Source organism: Triticum aestivum, chromosome 4A, assembly GCF_018294505.1.
Source record: "Triticum aestivum cultivar Chinese Spring chromosome 4A, IWGSC CS RefSeq v2.1, whole genome shotgun sequence".
Taxonomy (NCBI): Eukaryota; Viridiplantae; Streptophyta; class Magnoliopsida; order Poales; family Poaceae; genus Triticum; species Triticum aestivum.
In genome coordinates this window covers 432717786-432742027 of record NC_057803.1, presented here as the reverse complement: position 1 = coordinate 432742027, position 24242 = coordinate 432717786, and the positions used below count along the sequence as shown (strand labels likewise).

Genomic DNA, 24242 nt, shown 5'->3' with positions numbered 1-24242 from the left:
AAAGTCGACTGAAAGTTATCAACCGAGAGGTGAATATGGTCGCTCTGGCGACACCCAGTTATCTGTAGTGGTCTCAGGCTGCCATAACATTCGACCGGTCCGATCACCCAACGCACATCGCCACCCCTGGGAGGCAAGCTTTGGTGGTCGACCCAGTTGTTGAAGGCACTCGACTGACCAAAGTCTTGATGGATGGTGGCAGTGGTTTGAACATATTATATACCGAGACGTTGAAAGGGATGGGCATTCCGATGTCCAGACTCAGTGCCAGCAATATGAGTTTTCATGGAGTCATTCCTGGGAAGAAGGCTGAATCACTCGACCAGATTGCTCTTGATGTGGTTTTCGGTGATTCCAAGAATTACCGCAAAGAAAAGTTGACATTTGAAGTTGTAGACTTCCAGAGTGCCTACCACGCTATTTTGGGCAGGCCAGCTTATGCACGCTTCATGGCCCGACCATGTTATGTGTATCTCAAATTGAAGATGCCTGGCCCCAAAGGTGTGATCACTATTACGGGCAATCGGAAGAAAGCGGAAGAATGTTTTCAGAAAGGTTTGAAGCTCGCTGATGCTCAGATGGCAGTGGTGGAGTTGCAAGAATACCAGAAGACTGCAGACCCGAGTGATTTGTTGTGAGCCAAGAAGCCCGCTACAGAATCATATTTTCAGTCGACTGGTGATACGAAGACAGCTCACATCCAAATAGGAAGAAGCTGCCACCATCCACCACCCCAGCGCTGCTCCAACTCATATCTCGACAACACTCGACTCCAAATAGGAAGAAGCGCTCATCCAGTTCCTCCGTGAGAACTGAGACATTTTCGCATGGAAGCCTTCTGACATGCCGGGTGTTCCCAGGGAGCTGGCTGAGCACCGTCTAAGAGTCGACTCAAAAGTAAAACCTGTCAAGGAACATCTCCGACGGTCCGCCGTCGAGAAGAGAAAGGCCATTGGCGAGGAGGTGGCTCGGCTCTTAGCAGCGGAGTTCATCCGAGAAATCTACCACTCCGAGTGGCTCGCCAACGTTGTTATGGTCCCCAAGAAGGACAAGTCACTTCGCATGTGCATTGACTTTAAACATATCAATCGGGCCTGCCCGAAAGATCATTTTCCTCTCCCCCGCATCGATCAGATAGTCGACTCGACTGCGGGATGTGAGCGACTGTCTTTTTTAGACGCCTATTCCGGGTACCATCAGATCCGTCTGTATGGACCTGACGAGATCAAAACAGCCTTCATCACTCCATTCGGGTGCTTCTGTTATGTTACCATGCCGTTCGGCCTCAAGAATGCCGGAGCCACATTCATGAGGATGATTCAGAAGTGTTTGCTCACTCAAATCAGTCGGAATGTGGAGGCGTACATGGATGATATTGTGGTCAAGTCACGGAAGGGTTCCGACCTGCTGACTGACCTTGCTGAAACCTTTGCCAACCTCAGGAGGTATGATATCAAGCTTAATCCATCAAAGTGCACATTCGGAGTTCCTGGCGGAAAATTACTCGGTTTTCTCGTTTCCGAACGGGGAATCGACGCCAATCCAGAAAAAGTCGGTACTATACTCCGAATGAAAAGTCCTGTGCGAGTGCACGACGTCCAGAAGCTTACTGGTTGCTTGGCCGCCCTAAGTCGATTCATATCTCATCTCGGTGAAAAGGCATTGCCTCTTTACCGATTGATGAAGAAGTCCGACAAGTTCGAGTGGACTCCTGAAGCTGATGCAGTGTTTGCAGAGCTCAAAGCTCTGCTCTCCACCCAGCCGGTGCTTGCTGCCCCAATCAGCAAGGAGCCTTTGCTGCTTTACATTGCAGCCACAGGACAAGTCGTCAGTACAGTACTTACGGTCGAGCAGGAAGAAGAAGGAAAAACCTTCAAAGTTCAGTGCCCAGTATATTATATTTCTGAAGTCTTGACCCCATCGAAGCAAAGATATCCTCATTATCAGAAGCTTGCATATGGGATTTATATGACCACAAAGAAAGTTGCTCACTACTTCTCTAATCATTCCATTATAGTCGTCAGCGACGCTCCATTGTCAGAGATCCTGCATAACAGGGATGCAACCGGTCGAGTGGCAAAATGGGTGATTGAACTCCTTCCTCTAGATATCAAGTTTGAGGCAAAGAAAGCTATCAAGTCCCAGGCAATCACAGATTTCGTCGCTGAGTGGATTGAACAGCAACTGCCGACTCAGATTCTCTCGGAGCATTGGACCATGTTCTTCGACGGTTCCAAGATGCTGAATGGTTCCGGTGCCGGAGTGGTGTTGGTCTCCCCCAGAGGAGATAAACTCAGATATGTTCTTCAAATCCACTTTGATTCCTCCAATAATGAGGCAGAATATGAAGCACTTTTATATGGGTTGCGCATGGCCATTTCACTCGGCGTCCGTCGCCTCATGGTCTATGGCGACTCAGATTTGGTGGTTAATCAGGTGATGAAGGAATGGGACGTCAGAAGTCTAGCCATGACTGGTTATTGCAATGCAGTGAGAAAGCTGGAGAAGAAATTCGAGGGGTTAGAGCTTCATCACATACCCCGACTGAAAAATCAAGCAGCTGATGATTTGGCAAAAATAGGCTCCAAAAGAGAAGCCATTCCCAGCAATGTCTTTTTGGAACACATCCACACACCATCAGTTCAGGAGGATCCCTTCACTGAAGAGGCCCCGCAGCCAAAAAGTGCCACGAATGCGACTGAAGTTGAAATTCCAGCTGTGGTCGACCTGATCATGGAAGTCTTGGTCATCACTCCCGTCTGGACAGTACCGTACATCGCGTACATCCTAAGGAAAGAACTCCCAGAGGACGAAGAAGAGGCTCGACAGATCGTCCGTCGATCCAAGGCCTTTACAGTCATAAAGGGACATTTATATAGAGAAAGCGCGACTGGGGTCAGCCAGAAGTGTATTACACCAGAAGAAGGTCAGATGATCCTTGATGATATCCACTCGGGGACCTGTGGTCATCATGCGTCCTCTCGGACCATTGTGGCTAAAGCATACCGAGCGGGATTCTACTGGCCAAGAGCCAATGAAATGGCAAAGGAGATAGTTGACAAATGTGAAGGATGTCAGTATTACTCCAATATGTCGCACAAGCCCGCGTCAGCCCTGAAAACCATTCCACTCGTCTGGCCCTTCGTTGTTTGGGGGCTGGACATGGTTGGACCACTGAGAACGGGCAGGAGCTGCTTCACTCATGTACTAGTAGCAGTCGACAAGTTCACCAAATGGATTGAAGCCAAGCCTATCAAGAATCTTGATGCTTGCACTACTATCAGTTCAATCAGAGAGTTGATATTCAGATATGGAGTTCCACATAGCATCATCACTGACAATGGGTCAAATTTCGATTCCGACAAATTCAGGGCCTTTTGCGCCTCTCAGGGCACTCGGGTCGACTATGCTTCAGTCGCTCACCCCCAGTCGAATGGGCAAGCAGAAAGGGCAAACGGCCTAATTCTCAAAGGACTGAAACCCCGATTGATGCGCGATGTCAAGAACGCAGTAGGTGCATGGGTCGACGAGCTTCCATCAGTCCTTTGGGGATTGAGGACAACCCCGAACCGATCGACCGGAAGAACCCCATTCTTTCTGGTCTACAGAGCCGAGGCAGTCTTGCTGAGTGACCTGCTTCACAACGCTCCCCGAGTCGAGCTCTACTCTAAAGATGAAGCAGAACAAGCCCGGCAGGACGCAGTCGACCTCCTGGAAGAAGAAAGAGAAATGGCCATGATCCGATCGACCATCTATCAGCAAGACTTGCGTCGATTCCATGCCAGAAATGTGAAGAGTCAAGCCTTCCAAGAAGGAGACTTAGTCCTCCGAGTGGATCAGCAGAAACCACACAAACTCGCTCCTACTTGGGAAGGCCCCTTGATAGTCACCAGAGTCCTCTACAATGGAGCATACCACCTCTACAATGTCGATCGCCAGATTGATGAGCCACGAGCCTGGAATGCGGAGCTCCTCCGCCCCTTTTATACTTAAATTCTCACTCGGATGAGATGTAATAAGAAAAAACTCCTGTAGTTTATTTATCAAAGACAAGAGTGTTATAATTTTCCCAGTGATTATTATTGTTTTTGTTTGCGTGAGAAATCCCCCAGTGGGTGGCTTAGCTGCGAATCCGCTTCGCCTAAGTTTGTAAAAATAATTTCCTGCGGAGTGGCGAGCCAGCCTCCCACTCAGGGGCTTAACTGCGAATCCGTTTCGCCAAAGTATTTAAAAATCCTACCGAGTGGCGAGCCAGCCTCCCACTCAGGGGCTTAGCTGAGAATCCGTTTCGCCTAAGTATGTAAAAATCCAACCAAGTGGAGAGCAATCCTCTCACTCGGGGGCTTAGCTGCAGTCCAGTACTCGCCTAAGTTCTCTCACTTGGAGACTTAGCTGCAGTCCGGCACTCGCCTAAGTTTGAAAAAATCCTACCGAGTGGAGAGCAATCCTCCCACTCGGGGGCTTAGCTGCAGTCCAGTACTCACCTAAGTTCTCTCACTTGGAGACTTAGCTGCAGTCCAGCACTCGCCTAAGTTCGAAAAAATCCTACCGAGTGGAGAGCAATCCTCCCACTCGGGGGCTTAGCTGCAGTCCAGTACTCGCCTAAGTTCTCCCGCATGGAGACTTAGCTGCAGTCCGGCACTCGCCTAAGTATTTAAAAAATCCTACCGAGTGGAGAGCAATCCTCCCACTCGGGGGCTTAGCTGCAGTCCAGTACTCGCCTAAATTCTCTCACTTGGAGACTTAGCTGCAGTCCGGCACTCGCCTAAGTTTGAAAAAATCCTATCGAGTGGAGAGCAATCCTCCCACTCGGGGGCTTAGCTGCAGTCCAGTACTCGCCTAAGTTCTCTCACTTGGAGATTAGCTGTAGTCTGGCACTCGCCTAAGTTTGAAAAAATCCTACCGAGTGGAGAGCAATCCTCCCACTCGGAGGCTTAGCTGCAGTCCAGTACTCGCCTAAGTTCTCCCACTTGGAGACTTAGCTGCAGTCCGGCACTCGCCTAAGTATTTAAAAAATCCTACCGAGTGGAGAACAATCCTCCCATTCGGGGGCTTAGCTGCAGTCCAGTACTCGTCTAAGTTCTCTCACTTGGAGACTTAGCTGCAGTCCAACACTTGCCTAAGTTTGAAAAAATCCTACCGAGTGGAGAGCAATCCTCCCACTCGGGGGCTTAGCTGCAGTCCAGTACTCGCCTAAGTTCTCTCACTTGGAGACTTAGCTACAGTCCGGCACTCGCCTAAGTTTGAAAAAAATCCTACCGAGTGGAGAGCAATCCTCCCACTCGGGGGCTTAGCTGCAGTCCAGTACTCGCCTAAGTATCTGAAAATCCTACCGAGTGGTGAGACAGCCTCCCACTTGGAGGCTTAGCTGCAGTCCAGTACTCGCCTAAGTACGAAACACATCTGAATCCTCAAGGACGACGAGGTGCAGGTCGACTAACACCTTCTCCTTGGGAGCTTCGCCACAAATACAATGTGCGCTCCATCCTGCTCTGCAGCAACGAGGTGCAGGTCGACTGCCACCTTCTCCTTGAGAGCTTCGCCACAAATACAATGTGCGCTCCATCCTGCTCTGCTGTAACGAGGTGCAGGTCGACTTCCACCTACTCCTTGAGAGCTTCGCCACAAATACAATGTGCGCTCCGTCCCGCTCTGCAGTAACAAGGTGCAGGTCGACTACCACCTTCTCCTTTGGAGCTGCGCCACAAATACAAAAGTTGTCTCGAATGAAGAACGATTCCCACTCGACGGGGGATTCATGAAGATATTTAATGATAAACCAAGATCAGATAAACCCTAAAGGTTCCGGACCACAGATCGAAGTGCTCGGGCTTTCAGCCCGAAAGAGTTTAACGGTTACAAAAACCACTCGGCATCCCGAGGCAAATTTAAGGTGAGGCATAAAAGTTTGTTCACTCCGCGGGAGGAGGACTAGCAGGCTCGACGAACTCGTCTAGGTCGACGCCGTCGGCGATCTGAGTGGCTGCAGCGATGAAAGTCTCCATAAAAGATCGGAAGTCATGCTTCTGGGTGTTGGCGACCTTGATTGCTGCTAGCTTATCTTGACGCACCTCCTTGCAATGGACGCGAATCAGAGACATGGCCACATCAGCTCCACACCGGGTAGAAGATTTCTTCCACTCCTGCACTCGATCAGGGATTTCGTTAAGTCGAGTCATCAGGGACTCGAGATCATTCTGGGGCGTGGTCTCTATCCAAAGTGCCGGGTCGATCCGCGACATGGCGACCTTTAGTCAAGCCAAGTAGTCCACGACACCGTCGATGCGGGATTCCAGTCGGAGCAGATTCATGGTAGTTTCATCTTTTATGGGAGAATTGATTGGGTCCAAACCTGGCTCAATCCGCCCAGTCTCCTCCTCGAAGTTCTGGCAAAACTCTGCATTCACGATCCAAGGATAAGTCAATTTTCGTACACTGAGTCGACACAAAAAAATCAGACGGAACAAAATGTGCACCTTCAAGCTTGATGAACAACTTCTTGGCAAGGCTCCTCAGATAGCTCTCCAGATCGTCCCTCATGCGAGCAATGCTTTCCATCTTCTCGCCCAGGATGAGATTCTCCTTCTTCCAGCGCAAGCCCTCTTTGTTGGCGTCATTCAGAGCATATTTCAGCCTGGTATTCTCTTCTTCCAACTGGCCGACCGAAGCCAGTTTCTGTTCAGCTGGAGTGGTTCTGTCGTCAGCCTCCTTTCGAGCAGCATCCAAATCCTGATCCTTCTTCGCCAGAGCTTCTCTCAGTTTTTCTACAAAGAAATGATGCCTGATTCAGAAAGAGCAGAAGGGTACTCAAGCCTAAGACAGACAAGTCGACAAATTCGTCTTACTAGTGGCGTCGTCCTTGACCCTTTGCAGCTCTGTCTTGGCCAGCTCCAAGTCAAGGTTAAGTTGGATCTGCTGTTTCTCCAAGTCAGCAAAGCGAGCTCCAAGATCACAAGATTTCTGAAATCAAAGGGGAGAAGTTATTTTTACAGCGAAAACAACAAAGTCAATAAGTACTAAGGCTACGGTTGACTGCCTGTAGTCCACCATAGCCTCGGGGACTACACCCAGTGGGTGCACTTTGCGTGCCCCCACCGGTTCTGACCCCACTCGACCGGCCCACCGGAGTCGAGTGCAGGGAGTACAAAAAAGAAGAAGAGAGAAAGAACTCAGACCACAGTCGACTGCCAGCAGTCGACCGCGGTCTCGGGGACTACACTCAGTGGGTGCACTTGGTGTGCCCCCACCGGTTATGACCCCACTTGACCAGACCGAGTGGAAGAGACAAACTATCAATTCAGTTTACACTCGACAAAATACAAAGACTACAGTCGACTGCCCGCAGTCCACCGTAGTCTCGGGGACTACACCCAGTGGGTGCACTCAGCGTGCCCCCACTAATTCAAAGTTCAATCAACGCACCCAGTGGGTGTACTAATGCAAAGATTTTCGGAAAGAGTCTTCAGATATCATATCCTAACAGAACAAGCGGCGACCAACTAACCTGAACGTTGCTTTGGAGAGCCGAGCTGGCATCGTAGGCAGCCTGACTGGCGTCCCGCACCATCTTCATCTTCTCCATCATGATGCCCGCCTATCGTATAGCTTCCCTGGCAGCATTCACTTCGTCTTCTGGGACATGATGGGTCGCAAAAACTGAAGGTGGGTCAACAGGGGCCTGAGCAGTCGACGAAGAAGGCAAGGCACTCGACAGTGGCACGACGAAGGTAACAGAACCCCGATTGGCGTCGCCAGTGTCCTGAATGACTGGTTCCGCCCTCGGCGTTGACTGTAGCGCCTCGCTTGCAGGAGCTTGCCTATTCTTCCTTGTCAAATACCTCTCGGGCTCTTCATCATCATCGGGGAGGTCAATAATGTTGGGAGCTATGCAAAGTTCAATTGCCAAAATCACATCACCCAATGATGCACATTGTAGTTGAATCGACCGAACAAAGACAGTATGGCAGAAATCATACCCAGATTAGAAGTGACCGCATCCTCCATCACCTCATCATCGTCCCTGTAAGCTGAGGTCCCGGAAGTGGCAGCGCTGACAGTTCCAAAGTTCGTCCAGTTAAAACAAGAAAAACAAACAGCGCGGAGCGTCGAGTGAATACAAAGAGAGACACTCATGCGGAAGCGACGGGGATATCAATCTTAATCTTTGGCAACGCCTTCCGAGTCTTCGGCTCTGCAACTTTGGGGTGCTTTGGCGCCTTCTCGATCGGGTTGGTGAAGAGATCCGAGAACGCTTCAAAGACTGACCAGCCTGAGCAGTTGCCTTTTCACGGGCGCTCGGTCGTTCTTGGTCAAGCTTGGATCGCCTCTCCCTGCGAGGGGGCGACTCGACTTCTTCTCCATCGCTTGAGTCATCGCTTCCTCCATCCCCTTCATCGTCGGAAGTCCACTCGCCACTGTCGCCGCCGCTCACCTCGCCTTCCAGAGCTTGCTCTTGCTCTCCGTTGGGCATTGAATACATTTCAATAATGGCCTGAAAGAAATCAGGGAGAACAAAGTCAGTCGACGCAGTATAGGCAGCTGCGCGAGTGAATTCAGATTACAAGCAAAACTCAGAATCAGACCTTCTCTGGTGCATGAGACTGGTCGAATAGGGGAACTCTCCTGGCTCCCCTGGGGTTATCCTTGTTTCCGGTAATGCCCGACAGCCACTTCTCGAGTGTGTCGTCATCGACCTCCTCAGGGTGAATACGAGTGGATTCTTCAAGACCCGAATACATCCACATCGGATGGTCTCGGGATTGAAGAGGCTGGATGCGCCGCTGAAGGAAGACCTCCAAGAGATCCATACTGGTTACCCCGTCACGGATAAGCTGGACCACTCGCTCAACCAGCACCCTCACCTGCGCTTTCTCCTCCGGGAGCACCTTCAAAGGGGATGGTTTCCTCACTCAGTCCATGGTAAAGGGAGGGAGGCTAGTCGATTGCCCTGGCGTCGACTGGTCTTTACAGTAAAACCAGGTCGACTGCCATCCGCGAACTGAGTCGGGAAGAATCATGGCCGGAAAGGAACTTTTCCCTCTCATCTGGATACCAAGACCCCCACACATCTGAATCACTTGAGTCCTCTCGTCACTCGGATTAGCCTTTTTCACTGTCTGGGAGCGACAAGTGAAAATGTGCTTGAAAAGACCCAAGTGAGGCCGACAACCCAGGAAATTCTCACACAAAGAAATGAAAGCGGCGAGATAAACTATTGTGTTGGGAGTGAAATGGTGGAGTTGTGCCTCAAAGAAGTTCAGAAATCCTCAAAAGAAAGGGTGAGGAGGCAAGGAAAATCCACGGTCGACGTGGGTGACAAGAAGAACGCGCTCCCCCTCCTGAGGTTGCGGCTCGGATTCCTTCCCCGGAAGCCGCGCCGAGTCATAGGGGATCAGCCCTCCTTCGGCCAGGTCATCGAGGTCTTCTTGGGTGAGCTTCGAGTGGATCCAGTCGCCCTGGATCCAGCCCTTTGGTAGGCCGGTTCGCGAGGAGGATCCGCCCCGACTGGTCGCCTTCCCCTTCGACCTCGCCGTCGCCTTCTTTGCCCGCTCCAGAGCCGCCGTCTTCTCCTTCCGCATCGTTGCCGGCGAGACGCGTATGGAACGGTGGCGCGGGGGCGAGAGCGAGCATAGCAGAGGAATGTGCAGAGGAGAAGAGATAGTGGGGACGCACTGTTCGGGAGACCCCGGTCCAATGCCTTATATGAGGCCGCTTCCGAGTGGCTGACTGGTAGGCCCGGGCGGTTCTGTCAAATCCCGTAACAATCGCGCGCGCGATACGTGGCGAAAAAAGTGGCGAGGGGATCGAGGTGGCTCCGCTCTATCCCATCCGATTATTGTGGCCTCCCCCGTCCCGCGCGCTTCCCAAAATTCAGATCCCACGAAATCTGCGGGCAGCGGAACAACTTGTCAGACCAAAGATCTCCTCCGCACCGTCACTCGGAGCCTTTCAAGTAAAGAAACTCACTCGACAAAAACCTAAGAAAGGATCAAGGCGACTGGAAAGGAAGTCGCTGTCATCGCTCAGGTTCATTAATCCGAAACAAGAAATGCTCACGGCATGAAAAATGAGTCGGAGAAGTGCTCAATCCCTTTCCCACTCTAACCTCGATCCATTCGGGGGCTAATGATGAAGCTATGTACCTAGGGTAGGGTCATGGACCTGTCCAAACTGACCTACCCAAGGACATCTCCAGAAGAAATCATCTTTCAATCGACTTGGAGGTGTTCCACTCAACAGCCTCGAAGATACTTGACCAAGAAGCAACCAGTCGACCAAGACCAAGCCACTCGACAATCATGAGACCTAAAGGCACTCGCGTGCTAACAGTCGGTTATTAAGTAGCTTTTATGGTCATCATAGCACTTTATTACTAGCATTATCAGTAACGCCCTACCTTAATGTACATTGAACCCTTTGTAACATGGGCTGGCTGGGCTCCTGGCGCACTCTATATAAGCCACCCCCCTCCTCCGAGACAAGGGTTCGCACCCCTGTAATTCATACACGCATAATCCAGTCGACCGCCTCCGGGCTCCGAGACGTAGGGCTATGACTTCCTCTGAGAAGGGCCTGAACTCGTAAACCATGCGTGCTTACAACTTCTCCATAGCTAAGATCTTGCCTCTCCATACTTACCCCCCCTACACTACTGTCAGACTTAGAACCACGACAGTGGGTGCTAGATAAATTGTTTCCGAAGCCCCGGACAATTGTGGAGCTGATTTTGAACTTGATGGGTGTGCACCATTCTTCAAGATAGGTGATGTTGACTCAATAGTGGATGGAATAGTAGGAGAGGTTGTCCATGATGAGCGATGACCTGTAGAAATGTCACCTCGTCCCTTGTGTGTCGTCCCTGTACTTCCCTTTCTGCTTTACAAGCAAAATGAAACAAACGGGTAATAGGATTGTACTCCTTATAGTCCAATATATCCTGAATACTATGATTCAAACCACCTAAAAATCTAGCCATCATAGCATCTTTGGTTTCAACTAATCCTCATCGCATTAAGCCTGTTTGCAATTCTTGGTAATAATAATCCTGTACAGAACTACTACCTTGTTTTACACGTTGCAATTCATTTAGTTTGTCACGAGCATAATATCAAGGAACATAACATTGTCGCATACCTTGTTTTAAAGCATCCCAAGTAGTAGGTATATTATTTGCATTAACATGGAAATATTCACTCCACCAAATAGAAGCAAAGTTCGTAAACTCACTAGTGGCTGCACTAACTCTTTGGTTCTCAGGAATATCATGACATGCAATTTTTTGTTCAACTGAAAGTTCCCAATCAAGATAAACATCTGGATTATATTTACCATTGAAAGCAGGCCTATTAAATTTAATTTTAGCATTGGAGTGGTCGTAATCTCAAACGTCATACCTGGGTGGACCTTGTGCCATACCTTGGCAGTTGAAATAGAGTTGTTGATGAGCACGGTCATTGTGGCGGTCGACTGCTTGGTCGACCTCGGTGTCACCAAAATAATCCTCGTAGTTGTCCCCATAGTCCTTGTTGACACGGGGAGGAATGCGTTGGTGCTGGTTTATGGTGGCGGCATCAGTGACAGTAGTTGGATGTTGTGGATGGCCCACATGCACACGTCAAGCTCGCGAAATGGTGGTGACACCCGCAGAGTTGCGAGGATCAACGTTGTTGTTGACGCAGGGTGCAGTCTGCAACCCATCCAGATGTGACAACATGTCCTATAGATGTGTGCTGGCAACACCCTGTGCATCCTCAATGGCCTCGAGCCTCTCTTCGGCCACAATCTGAGCACCCTCAAGTTGGGCGAGACACTCGCTGGTGACTTTCACATCCGTGGTGAGGCCCTCAAGTGTGGGTTGATCCGGTGCCATTGTTAGCGAAAGAGAAAAAAAATACAGTGTATAATCCATATCAACTAGTAGGACGTGGTGGAGAAAAATCGCTCACACTCAAGCTTAGTATCAAATTTTGGGTGGGACTGGGCCCGATCTTTCGATGACAGAGAGATATAACTACGATTTTGGGTGGGACTTGACCCTCACGATCCGGCTACCAACCGTATAGGGAGAACCGTACATGACTGATATTCATGGCAATCGATGAACCAACTCCATGGCATTATCGACCGAGCCAACGGCGCGATCAACCTATCCACAAAGGATTTTTCCTACAAGCAAATCGAGGAATGTGCAAGAAAATACTCCCTCCGCCCGGAAATACTTGTCATCAAAATGGATTAAGGGGATGTATCTAGACGTATTTTAGTTCTAGATACATCTCTTTATATCCATTTTGATGACAAGTATTTTCGGATGGAGGGAGCAATAGCCAACCAATCTTAAAATTGCGAATATACTAGATGGAATAAATCTCACAAGATGGGGTTCTAGTAGGATGTCTTACGGTCGCACTAGCCGCTATGAGCGAATACAAATAAAAGTAGCTAAAGCTAAACTTCCCTAAACAAAGACAAGCCTGAAACCTAATTTAGGCTAGCTATTTATTAAAATAGGCAGCAGCCTTGTGTGATATTTTACGGATCACAGTACCGTATGGTGTCCAAATACTGCACGGCTCGACTAGATGTTTTCTTTGGTTGAAAGAAGATGTGTTGGCCCTATGTCAACTGCGCACCAAAAGTACATGGACCCATCACGGTTACTTGTCTTGGTCCATGTAGCCAGAACCCAAATAGTTTGGTTCCTGCGTTGTTGTCTCCTTGCATTGCAGCATGTATGGCTAGCTCCTCCATCCCGATGCGTTCTTGTATGTCTCATGTAAAGTTCAACATGGTGTCTCTCTAATTAATTCTTCTGACATTTTATTCCTGAGTACAAGTAATTCCAAACATGAGTGTAACATTATATTTTTGTCAGTCAGATTATACGTACGAAGAAACAATAGTATCTGGCTATTTATTTGTCACGCACACGCTTTAGTCATAGGTCCAAATATAGGAGTTGCATGCATAGACATGTTATAGATGCACACATTACTAAGTCTTTGCATGTTTGTATGATCATATTTGAAGAAAAGACAAGCATGGCACATGGAGATGAAAAGTTACACCAAGGCAAACGCCTACCGATGTCTAACATCAGCAAGGAGCCACCAACCGGTACTATAGGTCACAAATAAACCGGTACTAATGCATAGCCGTTCGAATCGGGACTAATGTTACCATTAATGCCCGTTCATTTACAAACCAGGACTAACGTGTCTCACGTAAAGTAGTTTTTCTACTAGTGTGATATAAGAAATTACATTGCATCCATGGATTAAAATAAGCCCATCGAGGGTAACCAATCATACATGATGACGAATTCCAGCCTAACCGTGAAATGAAGTTATGTGCCCCCATTTTCCAAGGTAAGCAATCCAAGTCTGTCTTTCCCTTTCATCTCAGAACACAAACATTGATTTTTCAATATATAAGTGAAGAACAGTCCCAAATTTCTCTTTTCTTCTGCTTCTTGCACATACGTTCTTTTCTCTTGACGGATCTTTCTTTATCTAGTTTACCTTTTGTTTCTATCTTTCTTTCTTTCTTTGTGACAAACTATCAAAAAGGGACTTGGAACTGAACACACACTTTGGGGAAATCAGAAAAAATGACAGTGGATGAGCTCAAACAACAAGAGCATGCAGTTGAAACTTTGGCAGCTAACACACATACTTACCTGATTTGCTAGGTGGAAAACACAGTTGGAATCGGATCTAACAAGAATGGATGGAAAGGACACGGTGTGAGCTTTACAAAATGCACAAAAACACCCAAAACGGACTCCGCGTGAGAAAGATACACACGATTGTTAAAAGATACTCCGCGTGAGAAGGCACCCACGAGATTCCCGGAGGCCTAAGAGCCGCAGGAAGTGGGACTTGGTCGCAGATCGATGGATCGATGTTTCCTTCAAGAAAAGCTCACTGAGTGCTCTGAGGCGGCGGGGCATCTGGGACCAACAGGTAGACGACGATGATCTCATCAGAAGAATGCAGAATTTCGTCAGTGCCTCCTGCTCGATCGCCATCTCCTGCCGCTCCCTAGCTTCACAGATTCTTGCGCCACTCCTGAACGTTGTCTTGTTGTGATGAATTTCCCCTAGCTTCACAGATTCTTCCCCTAGCTTCACAGATTATTGCGCTCATCCTTCTGATGAGATCATCGTCATCTATCTGTTGGTCCTAGACGCCCCGCCGCCTCGGAGCAATCAGTGAGCTTTTCTTGAAGGAAACATCGCCCCATCCATCTGCGACCAAGTCCCACTTCCTGCGGCTCTTAGGCCTTCGGGAATCTCATGGGTGCCTTCTGCCATGCCTGCAACCATCATCCTCATCGTTCGCTTTAGGCCTTCGGCAATCTCGTGGGTGCCTTCTGCCGTGCCTGCATCCATCGTCCTCATCGTCAGCTTTCTGTATTAGTCGGGCCACTTGGATCTTCCTCCCTGCCTTTGTTGATCCTTTCTATCCATCTCATGAAAGAGTAACCTTGTGTTTCCAGGAATCATGACGACGACCTGGATGGACGTCAGACCGTACATGCAATGGAAATCAGTTCAGTTCACGCATACTGCTCTAGTGGGTCAGTTGGTTTTGGATTGCGACGAGGAAGGTTTAATGCAAAACCCAGCAGCTGATTTTTCTTTGCACGTATGGTTGAAAGTGTTATATTTATTGCAGGCTCTCTCATAACCTGTGGAAAATCTACAAAGAAAATAGAGGGTGGGATCAAAGTTTACGCTGAGAAAACTAAAAATATTGCACCAAAGGATCGCTTCAGACCGTACATGCAAAGAATCCATCTGCTCGATTTCCTAGAATGATAAAAATCAATGAGGTGTGATTCAATGAGGAGAGATTTGTAGTTGATCAACAATCGGGAACGTGAAATTACTGATTGTCACTGAAATTACTAATCAGTTGATTTATCAGGACGAACGATACTCAAACCGTACGTGCAAATATGCAATGGAAATCATCCGCTGGATTTCCTAGAATTACAAAAATCAATGACGACCGCTTCAGACCGTACATGCAATGGAAATGAGTTCAGTTCATGAAGACTGCTCTAGTGAGTCAGTTGGTTTTGGATTGCGACGAGGAAGGTTTAATGCAAAACCCAGCAGATGGTTTTTCTTTGCACGTACGGTTTAAAGTGCTATATTTATTGCAGACTCTCATAACCCGTGGCAAATTTACAAAGAAAATGGAGGGTGGGCTCAAAGTTTACGCTGAGAAAACTAAAAATATTGCCCCGATAATAGAAATCTTTATTTCTAATATCGCTGGCCTGTGACTTGAGAGCAAGGTACAGGTCCTTGTGCACAACTCAAACCGTACGTGCAAATATGCAATGGAAATCATCCGCTGGATTTTCTAGAATTACAAAATCAATGAGGATCGCTTCAGACCGTACATGCAAAGAATCCATCTGCTTGATTTCCTAGAATGATAAAATCAATGAGGTGTGGTTCAATGAGCAATGAAACCATAGATTGTAGATAGTAAGATACAGTTGTTTCCACATGTATAAGTTCAAACATCAGTAAACTAGCATCGTACATTCGAATAGTTGGTTCAGATCATTCTTAGTCTCAGCTCGGGCTCCTTTGATGATGAACACAGTCTCATAAAATTCTGCGGACATCTAACAGCAAGAATAACCAAATGTATGTTACCAGAGGAGCAGAGACTTTTCATTGTGCACAACTCAAACTGTACGTACAAATATGCAATGGAAATCATCCGCTGGATTTCCTAGAATTACAAAAATCAATGAGGATCGCTTTAGACCGTACATGCAAGGAATCCATCTGCTCGATTTCCTAGAATGATAAAAATCAATGAGGTGTGATTCAATGAGGAGAGATTTGTAGTTGATCAACAACCGGTAACGTGAAATTACTGATTGTGACTGAAATTACTGATCAGTTGATTTATCAGGACGAACAATACTCAAACCGTACGTGCGAATATGCAATGGAAATCATCCGCTGGATTTCCTAGAATTACAAAAATCAATGAGGATCGCTTCAGACCGTACATGCAATGGAAATGAGTTCAGTTCAGGCAGACTGCTCTAGTGGGTCTGTTGGTTTTGGATTGCGATGAGGAAGGTTTAATGCAAAACCTAGCAGATGGTTTTTCTTTGCACGTACAGTTTAAAGTGCTTAGGGTTTAGGGTTTAGGGTTTAGGGATAGTTAGATACAGTTGTTTCCATATGTATAAGTTCAAACATCAGTAAACTAGCATCGTACCTTTGAACAGTTGGTTCAGATCATTCTCAGTCTCAGCTCGGGCTTATGATGCCTCGCAAAAATAAAGGAGATGGACCTATTGTGGTCTTGAGTGATGGTTTTTGAGTTAAGAGCGTGTGTTATCTTTTCTCTTCCGTTGCAATGCACGGGCTCTTTTGCTAGTAGTTGAAAAAAGAAAATAAAAGTAAGGACGAGAGAGTGCATCAGCCTGGACAACCCACGTACTGCCGTTAAGAGCAACTACAACGCGCCGACCCATTTCGTCTGCACGCGTCCGTTTGGGTCGGTGCAGACAGAAAAGTCGGCCCAACGCGCCGACCCAAACGGACGCGCGTCGGCTTTTCGTCCGCCTGCCGGTCCATTTCTGGCCTAATTTTGAGCATGATTTGCGTCGGCACGGACACGAAGCGGACGTGCGCGACGTGCACCTACTCCTCCCCTTGGCCCACTAGTCGGTGGCACATTGGCCATCCTCTTCCACCCCTCGACCGCCTCATCGTCGTCACCGCCTCCCATTTTCGGTGCCTCTACCAGCAGCCCGTGCCGACACACCTCCCACCAACGCCGCCACCGTCGCCTCGCCACCGGGCCACCGCAGCTTCCCCCCACCCCCACCGCAATTCGTCCATGACCACCTTAATAGGCAGCGACCGTTGTTCCGGGGCTCGATTCTGGGGTGCATTCCGGTGTTGAATTGCAACCGTGAGAGTGGCCTCCTTCTTTGGAAGGACTACTTTCCTTCCTTCTTACCCACCGCGCAATTCTTACGCTCTAAAGGGACGACGATCGGCGCGTCAAGCCGAACCCGAGGCGACTCGCCAACAAGGGGCAGCCGTGCCGGGCAGGCCTTTAAAAAGAAAGGCGAACAAGAATATGGCGGAACCATCCTCAAGGAGGTATGGTTTTAAATACGCTCTATGGTTTGTCATCTTAAAGTATGACACTATCTGTTGTGTATTAGCAGGAAGAACATCCGCCGAACTATGTTCGGGGATCCTGCTAACCGTGCCTCCACTAGCCAGATTCTAGACCCGGTCTCGAGGACGGAGGCCAACACAGGAGCGGCACCGGACTGTCCCTCCAAATGCAGACTACTCAATCCAGGCTTGCCGCACATACATACACCCTGGTCGTACAATCAAACTAAACCCCTTCGATGATCTGCTCTCATCACATTTGGATGGTGATTGCATGCAAATATTTTAACCTATTATTTGCTGCCAAAACTAAAACATTTGAGATTTTTAGCGTTGCAGAAGAAATTGACTAGTTCATAAAGTGGGAAACTAAACCTCCAACTAACTAACGAGAGGTTGCTAGCGCTGAAAAACTCAAGCAATCTTAATTTTCTTGGCTTTTAGAGCAACAGGGAGGCGCCTCTCCCGCTCCATTTCACTGAAGCGAACTAGGGAGGAACTACAAACCAAAAGCAATCACCCCAACTAGGGAAGATGTCCATCATCGAGCTACTAACTTGCAACCCTAAAATCTAGTTTAAGCCGACCAATTATTACAAGAATCGGCATCAACTCCTCTTTTTTTGACGGCAGATTAGGATGCTGCAGTGTAGGAAGTCCATCCCTCACCCAGCGAAGACCACATGGATGTGGCTCACTCATAAGGAAGGTGGTGTCTCCAGCGTCAACTTAGGTCGCTATGTGCACATTCAAGTGATGCATCATGAAGAGATCAAGTGCTTAAAGATTGCTGTCCATTGTGGTGACAATGGACTTGTGAAGATGTGCTAAAGAGTGGCTCACCCATAGTGGAGTATGGGGGAGCAATCTACTAGTCTTCACCGAGCCAACGCAATCAAGAAAGGTGGTCCTACTTGAGGGAGTCAAGATCGTCATCATCTAGCTCAAGTAGACTTCTTCCAAGGAAAAGGTTTTCCCTTGATATTTTTTCTATTTTACCGGTCTCATGGTGATCATTTGGAGACTGGGTTATAGGATCGATAGCCATACTATCAAAGGGGGGCTCTCATGTGAGTAGCTTGATCGTATCGTTCGTCGAGAGCTCAAACCATTGCATCCTTGCATCATCTTTATTGATTCTTATTTGTATTTTCTCTTGTTGAGGTTTTAGAGCTTGTGGTTATCTTCGCAACAAGCTCTAGTACATCGAAAACGGATTTCATATGCTTCTTCTATTGTGTTTGCGGTGTTGAAGGTTTTACTGGTCTCTTTCGAGGAAGGGTTCTCACCTTTTTCTTATGGGGCTTTTCTCATTTGCTTCTTATTGTTATTTCTATCAAGATTGTGTTAGTCCATGTTGTTATCTTTCCAACAAACTTGGTTTTGTTGAATTCGGAGTCCGTTTGCAGAAGTTGTGTCAGTTTTGATGTCCTCGGAAAGGTTGCAGCGGTACTACCGTCCACGGGAGAGGTACTACCGCTTGGAGGGGTAGTACCGCTCCTTGCAAGCTGTTGTACCGTGCCGGATTTTTGCATTGACCGAAACTCAGCGGAAGTAGGCACGGATATTTTTTTAGTACTGCTCGCAAGCAGTGGTACCGCTACCCCTAGCTGTAGTACCGCTACACCTAGCAGTAGTACCGTAAAGACAAGTGGTAGTACCGCTACGGCGGTTCTTCTGGCCTTTTGCCTCCTCGTCGTTGTTTTTCAAAGGGCTACTGCCGCCCTAGCGGTAGTACTGCTCCTTGGAGCGGTAGTACCGCTCGGTGTGGGTTGTGAGCATAACGGCCGGATTTTCCCCCACCTATAAAAAGGGGGCTTCTTCGCCAATGAACTTTATCCTTTGAGCTCATGTCCCCCCCCCCCATTGTTGACCTTCTTCGAGCTTGCTATCTCTCAATCCCTCCATGAATTCTTTCTAGTTTTTGAGGGAAAAGAGAGCGGAGATCTAGATCCATATTTCCACCAATCACTTTCTCCTCTATTTGAGGGGAACCCCTTGGATCTAGATCTTGGAGTTCTTGGTGTTCTCCTTGTTCTTCCTCTCATTTTCCTCCCTAGCATCAGTTGCTTTGGTGGGATCTGGGAGAGAAGGATTTGGGCACTCCGTGTGCCTTTGCCATTGCATTTGGTGCATCGGTTTGAGTTCTCCACGGTGATACGTGGAAGTGAAGTTGAGAATCTTATTACTCTTGGGTGCTTGGTACCCTTGAGCTTGTTCCTCTTGGGTGCTTGGGCGCCCTAGACAGTTGAGGTCACCTCAGAGCCATATTCCATTGTGGTGAAGCTTCGTGGTGTCGTTGGGAGCCTTCAATTAAGTTGTGGAGATAGCCCCAACCTTGGTGGTGTTTGGAGCTCAATCATTGTGGTGTAAATCTCTGGGCAAGCGTCGGGGTCTCCAATTAGATTGTGGAGGAACATACTGAGGCAGATTCCACAAGAAAGTAACCAGAATGCACGTCCAGCACAACAAGAAGGGGGTCCTGTCAACTGTACTCGTATAAAAGATCAAAGCAAGGTGAATCCTGTCCTAGGACATGAAAATGTCAATCCGACTCGCCGAAGTACTAGAAACGCAACGAGGCAGGAACAACAAGAAGTTGCCATGGAGAAGAAAATGGATTCGGGCAGCCGATGTCAAGATGGCAGGAAAAAGGTTAAGCGAATCACTGGTGGGGAAAAAGGAAGCAACTAGAAAGAGTCGTGAAAGAGGTGCGTATAAAGTGCATTTCTAAGTCATTCCACCTAGTTCCTTTGCAGCTATTGGTGATTATGAATTATTAACTGGTGCCCGGTAAATCATCTTCTTATTTTTACGTTCTGCAGTGTAGTGCACTATGGAGTTGGGATGTCACGTGAGAGAATGTCTTTGTCTGACGCCTGATTGTCCAGAAAGAAGGAATCGACGTGCGTGCAATTTTTCTTCCCATAGTATATTTGCCTCAGCCTAGGCAGAGGAAGTACATACAATAGTGTTAGACTGTATGTTCATATTTTCAATTATAGGCGGTGAGGTGATAGAGAGATCTGAGCTGTATGTTCATATTTGTAATTGTAGGCAGTGAGGTGATAGAGAGATCTGAGCTGTATGTTCATATTTGCAATTGTAGGCAGTTCATATTTGCAATTTTAGACTACCCACAATGGGAGTAACATAGGTGGTAACATCACACATATCTAGAGAAAAAAGATGATGTGGCATGTAATAAATGAAGAAAGAAAGACATGTGGTAACATAGCTAGTTAGTACTTGTATGAGTAACATCACACATACCAAGATAAGATGAGTCTATAGCATAATAAATAAAGTGTTGCATGATACCACATATATGTTACTCCTCATTGTGGAGGTAGTAACATAGACTAGTAACATATGCATATTTTTTTTAAAACCGTACACCCAAAGGCATACGTCACTTGTATTCATACGAGTAGGAAAACATTACAAAACATACTAATACACGTACAAATACACAATGATACAAAGGATACAGGCAGCACCAGCCGTAGCCGAAAGACATGGAAACCCCACGCACAAAGAGTATTGCAAAGGAGACTCAAGAGACTTCCATCTACGTTGTGAACGCACGGCGCCCACTTCTCCGCCGTCGACGAACAGCCGGCACCGGAGAAGACGTCGGTCCTGCCACAAGCCTGGAGCAGGAGTAACCCCTTGCCAAATTGGCGTTGACGAACCGCAACAGCTACCAGTTCAAAAGAAACTGGATCTAAATCCCAAAAGTATATCGGTCGGAGGCGATCCCCTTGTTGAGGATGCTCCCCGAGCCGCTCCTGCTTCAGATCCGGGGACGACGCCAACTCACCTCGTAAGAGATGACCGGATCCCTCTCCAACCAGCCACAATCGACCACAGACCAAGCCACCCTTCTCCCTGCACGACGAGTCGGCATTACCGTGGAAAACCGGTGAACCAGACCACCATCGCACCGAAAGGCTATACTCCACCGGCCCCTCGTCAGCACCAGCCATGATGCCGACGAGCCGGAGCCAGAGCTAGGGTACCTTTATTTAAGAACTTGCCGTCGTCCGCTCCGTCAAGACTCCGGCGCCGAAGACCCAAACAGGGGACGAAGCCCCACACCTATATACACGCGCCACCTGGATCCGATGTTCCCCCAACCTCCAGCTGCCCAGAGGGCAGCCGAAGGTGAGGGGAACGCCCGGAGGCGGCGGCAGTGGAAGAACCTGAAGAACGGAGTTGCCGCCGATTCCTCCTCTCTACTGTAGCTCTCGAGAAGGGTCTCGAAGCGGCGTGCACCCCCCCCCCCCCAAATGAATTGCTTTTTACTAACATATGCACGTTACTAGTCTAAGGTACTCCCATTGTGGTTAGTCTAAACAAACCACAGAGACACCGACGTTCGGAAGCCTGGTCGTCACCACTGGATCTTTAAATCGATCGAAGAATCTGACACCAAATCTCGAGGGGAAGCATTTGAAATCTTTTTAACCGCAGAGCGACTAAGATGTCCACTCTGTTTTGTTTTATTTTATTAGTATACTACCCCCTCTCCTTATACAGTAGTACTAGTGATCTAGTCTTATATTTCATTACGGAGCGAGTTTGTTATTTGCGCTGCGCGGCGCATCAGTGAAAATTGTCTTTTTAAACACAGTACTATCAAAGTCCCTCACATACATTTCACCCCTATGAATGCACACACGCACATCCTATTTTTTTTCTAAATAGTTTGACTAATTCACATCTAGATGTTTTTTAAGGATGTCACATCTAAGCTCTCACAAATATATAATGCAGCAATAACAAACAAAAAAAAACTAAGACAAAAAAAGACCACAAACAGAGTGAACAACATCTTAGATGTGATATAACTTTGTCACATCTAGATATGTCCTGAACAGGCCCTTAATGAAAATGGTCAAGCTCCCGTTGGTATCAATGTAAAGCGTCTTTTGCATTCATGTGGTACAGTGTATACGTATCAAAGAAAAGGAGCAAGGAAGAGAGACGCTTCTTTACGGCAAAATAGAAAAATAAAAGAAATGTAAAGCGTCTTTTGCATTGGTACCAATGGCCTTCACTTTTAGTGGGAAAAATTGGACATGGCCTTATCGGGAGCCGCCTCCTCCCTCGCCCAATCCTCTCCCGGACCGAGAGACCTCGGAGTACGCCATCCCCTCCTCCCCGCAGCCGGCTCCTGTCCCCAAGAAACCCCCCGTACGTGGCCACCCTCTCTAGCATACAAGGGCGGCCATGCGACTGCCCGTCCGGCGATGGGAGCGCGCGGTGCGACATGGTGAAGCAACTCAAGGTGTTGATGCCCTCTTGCCTCCACAAGCTGGTAAGCCGTATGAACAATGCCCCCCCACCCATCACCACCACACCATCTAATCCTCATCACTGCCAATACGATGAATGCGTATGTCTGGTCCATTGTGCAGCGCATCTCCGACCAGTTCGCCGAGCACTTGGGTGCCTGTGCACGAGGAACCGGGATGCCCCACCCAAAGGTCTTTGTAGTCAGCTCATTCGGCAAAATCTTTCACGTCGATATCGGCCGGGATGGCAAGGGCGCGTTCTTGGGTTACGGATGGCCCGAGTTCGTGAAAGCGAGCGGCTTCGGCTTAGGGTGGTTCTTGGTGCTCCAGCATGAAGGTCGTGGGGTGCTCACCGTCAAGGCCTTCGACCTCACGTGGTGCCTCAAGGAGTTGGGCGGCTTTCCGCCCTCTACAGGTAGGTTACTGAAGAAACGGGGTAAGTTTAGAGTTAGAGGGAAGGCAGATTTGTCCCTCTGTTACCTAATAACGATTCAGTTTTCATCAGTTCATAATGGCCATACATACATACTGGTAACTGAAGGAGGCATCATGTTTGATTGTAGAACCTAGAAGCAACATATACGCTTCTTCGCGTAAACCGCAATTCATTATGGTTCTCTTTCCAAGTTTCATGGACAAGATGGTTTGCAATCTTCCTGCTACTCTGTTTTCCTACCAATCAATGGCGGAGCTACCCAACCAAAGCTGGGCGGGCCAATATGAAGGAATATCACAATATTTTTTTTCTTGTGGCTCAGTTTATTTTAATCCTACATTGTATTAGCTTTGGAATGGGCGGGCCATAGCCCATTTTCATTACATGTAGCTCCGCCAGTGCTACCACTGTGTCTCTTGCTGCAACTCCTAGACTTGAAACGCACGAGGGGTAGTGAGTACTACTTGTGTTCTTGCAGCCGATCCCGCCAACTTTTGTACAACGGTACCTCTCCGAGGCGCACCCAAGCAACAAAAAAGCTTTCATTGTCAGCCAGTTTGACGTCCCCGAGGCGCACCGAAGCAGCAAAATTGCTTTTGCTGGCAGCCCATTTGACAAACATTGGTGCGTCGAGGTCGAGAAGGACGGATCTGCGATATTCCTTGCAGCTGGTTGGTCGCAGTTCTTGGTGTTTCATGGCATCTCACAAGGTGATGTTGTTCTATTGAGCTCCGAAGGCAATATGTTGTTCGAAATCGAAGTGTTCGAGTTGAGCGGATGCCACAAGGGCATAGGAATTCAAGAAAGTGAGTTAATCGCTTAGTTCTTCAAAGTACTCCCTCTGGTCCTTTTTACTCTGCATATAAAATTTGTCCGAAGTCAAACTTCATAAAGTTTGACCAATTAAAAAAAATTCAATATTCACAATACGGGACAATATCATTAGATGCGTCATGAATTTACTTTTCATATTGTATAGCTCTACTATTGTAGATGTTTACATTTTTTTCATATGAATATGGTCAAACTTTATGAAGTTTGACTTCAGACAAATCTTATATGCGTAGTACCCATCTTTCCGAATTGGATTCAACCGCGAGTAAAAACATGTTTACCTCTTCTATCATCTCACCACCTACAGATACTGAAATGCAAAACGAAGAAGCATATTCTTCTAGTAGGAAGCGTGAGCAAAAGAATAGAAGTTCAAACGGTGAAGAAACTAGGATAAGGAAACACAGTGTAACTTCTCTGAACAAAGGACCAGAGAAGAAAAAGATGTCCATCGAGACTGGAGCACCTTCTCGGATACGGAGAAAGATTACTCCCTACT

At 47.8% G+C, this 24242-nt stretch overlaps 1 protein-coding gene across 2 annotated transcripts; it reads left to right on the top strand.

Annotated features, from left to right (window-relative positions):
• Window positions 1–22249: 22249 nt before the first annotated feature.
• On the top strand, window positions 22250–23765 carry LOC123082043 (putative B3 domain-containing protein Os04g0347400). 2 transcript variants are annotated; one of them, XM_044504478.1, is made up of 3 exons: window positions 22250–22496; window positions 22597–22888; window positions 23037–23762. In XM_044504478.1, the coding sequence occupies exons 1-3, from the start codon at window positions 22449–22451 to the stop codon at window positions 23255–23257; spliced, it is 561 nt and encodes a 186-aa protein (XP_044360413.1). In that variant the 5' UTR covers window positions 22250–22448; the 3' UTR covers window positions 23258–23762. The 2 variants fall into 2 exon arrangements, with proteins under 2 accessions (XP_044360413.1, XP_044360412.1); XM_044504477.1 differs by having other exon boundaries at window positions 22250–22888; window positions 23037–23765.
• The last annotated feature ends 477 nt before the right edge of the window (window positions 23766–24242 follow it).

Coding starts and splice junctions, on each gene's coding strand:
- LOC123082043 (XM_044504477.1), top strand. CDS start 22,513: ATGCCCCCCCACCCATCACCACCACACCATCTAATCCTCATCACTGCC. Junction 22,889..23,036: donor CGGCTTTCCGCCCTCTACAG/GTAGGTTACTGA, acceptor GTTTGATTGTAG/AACCTAGAAGCAACATATAC.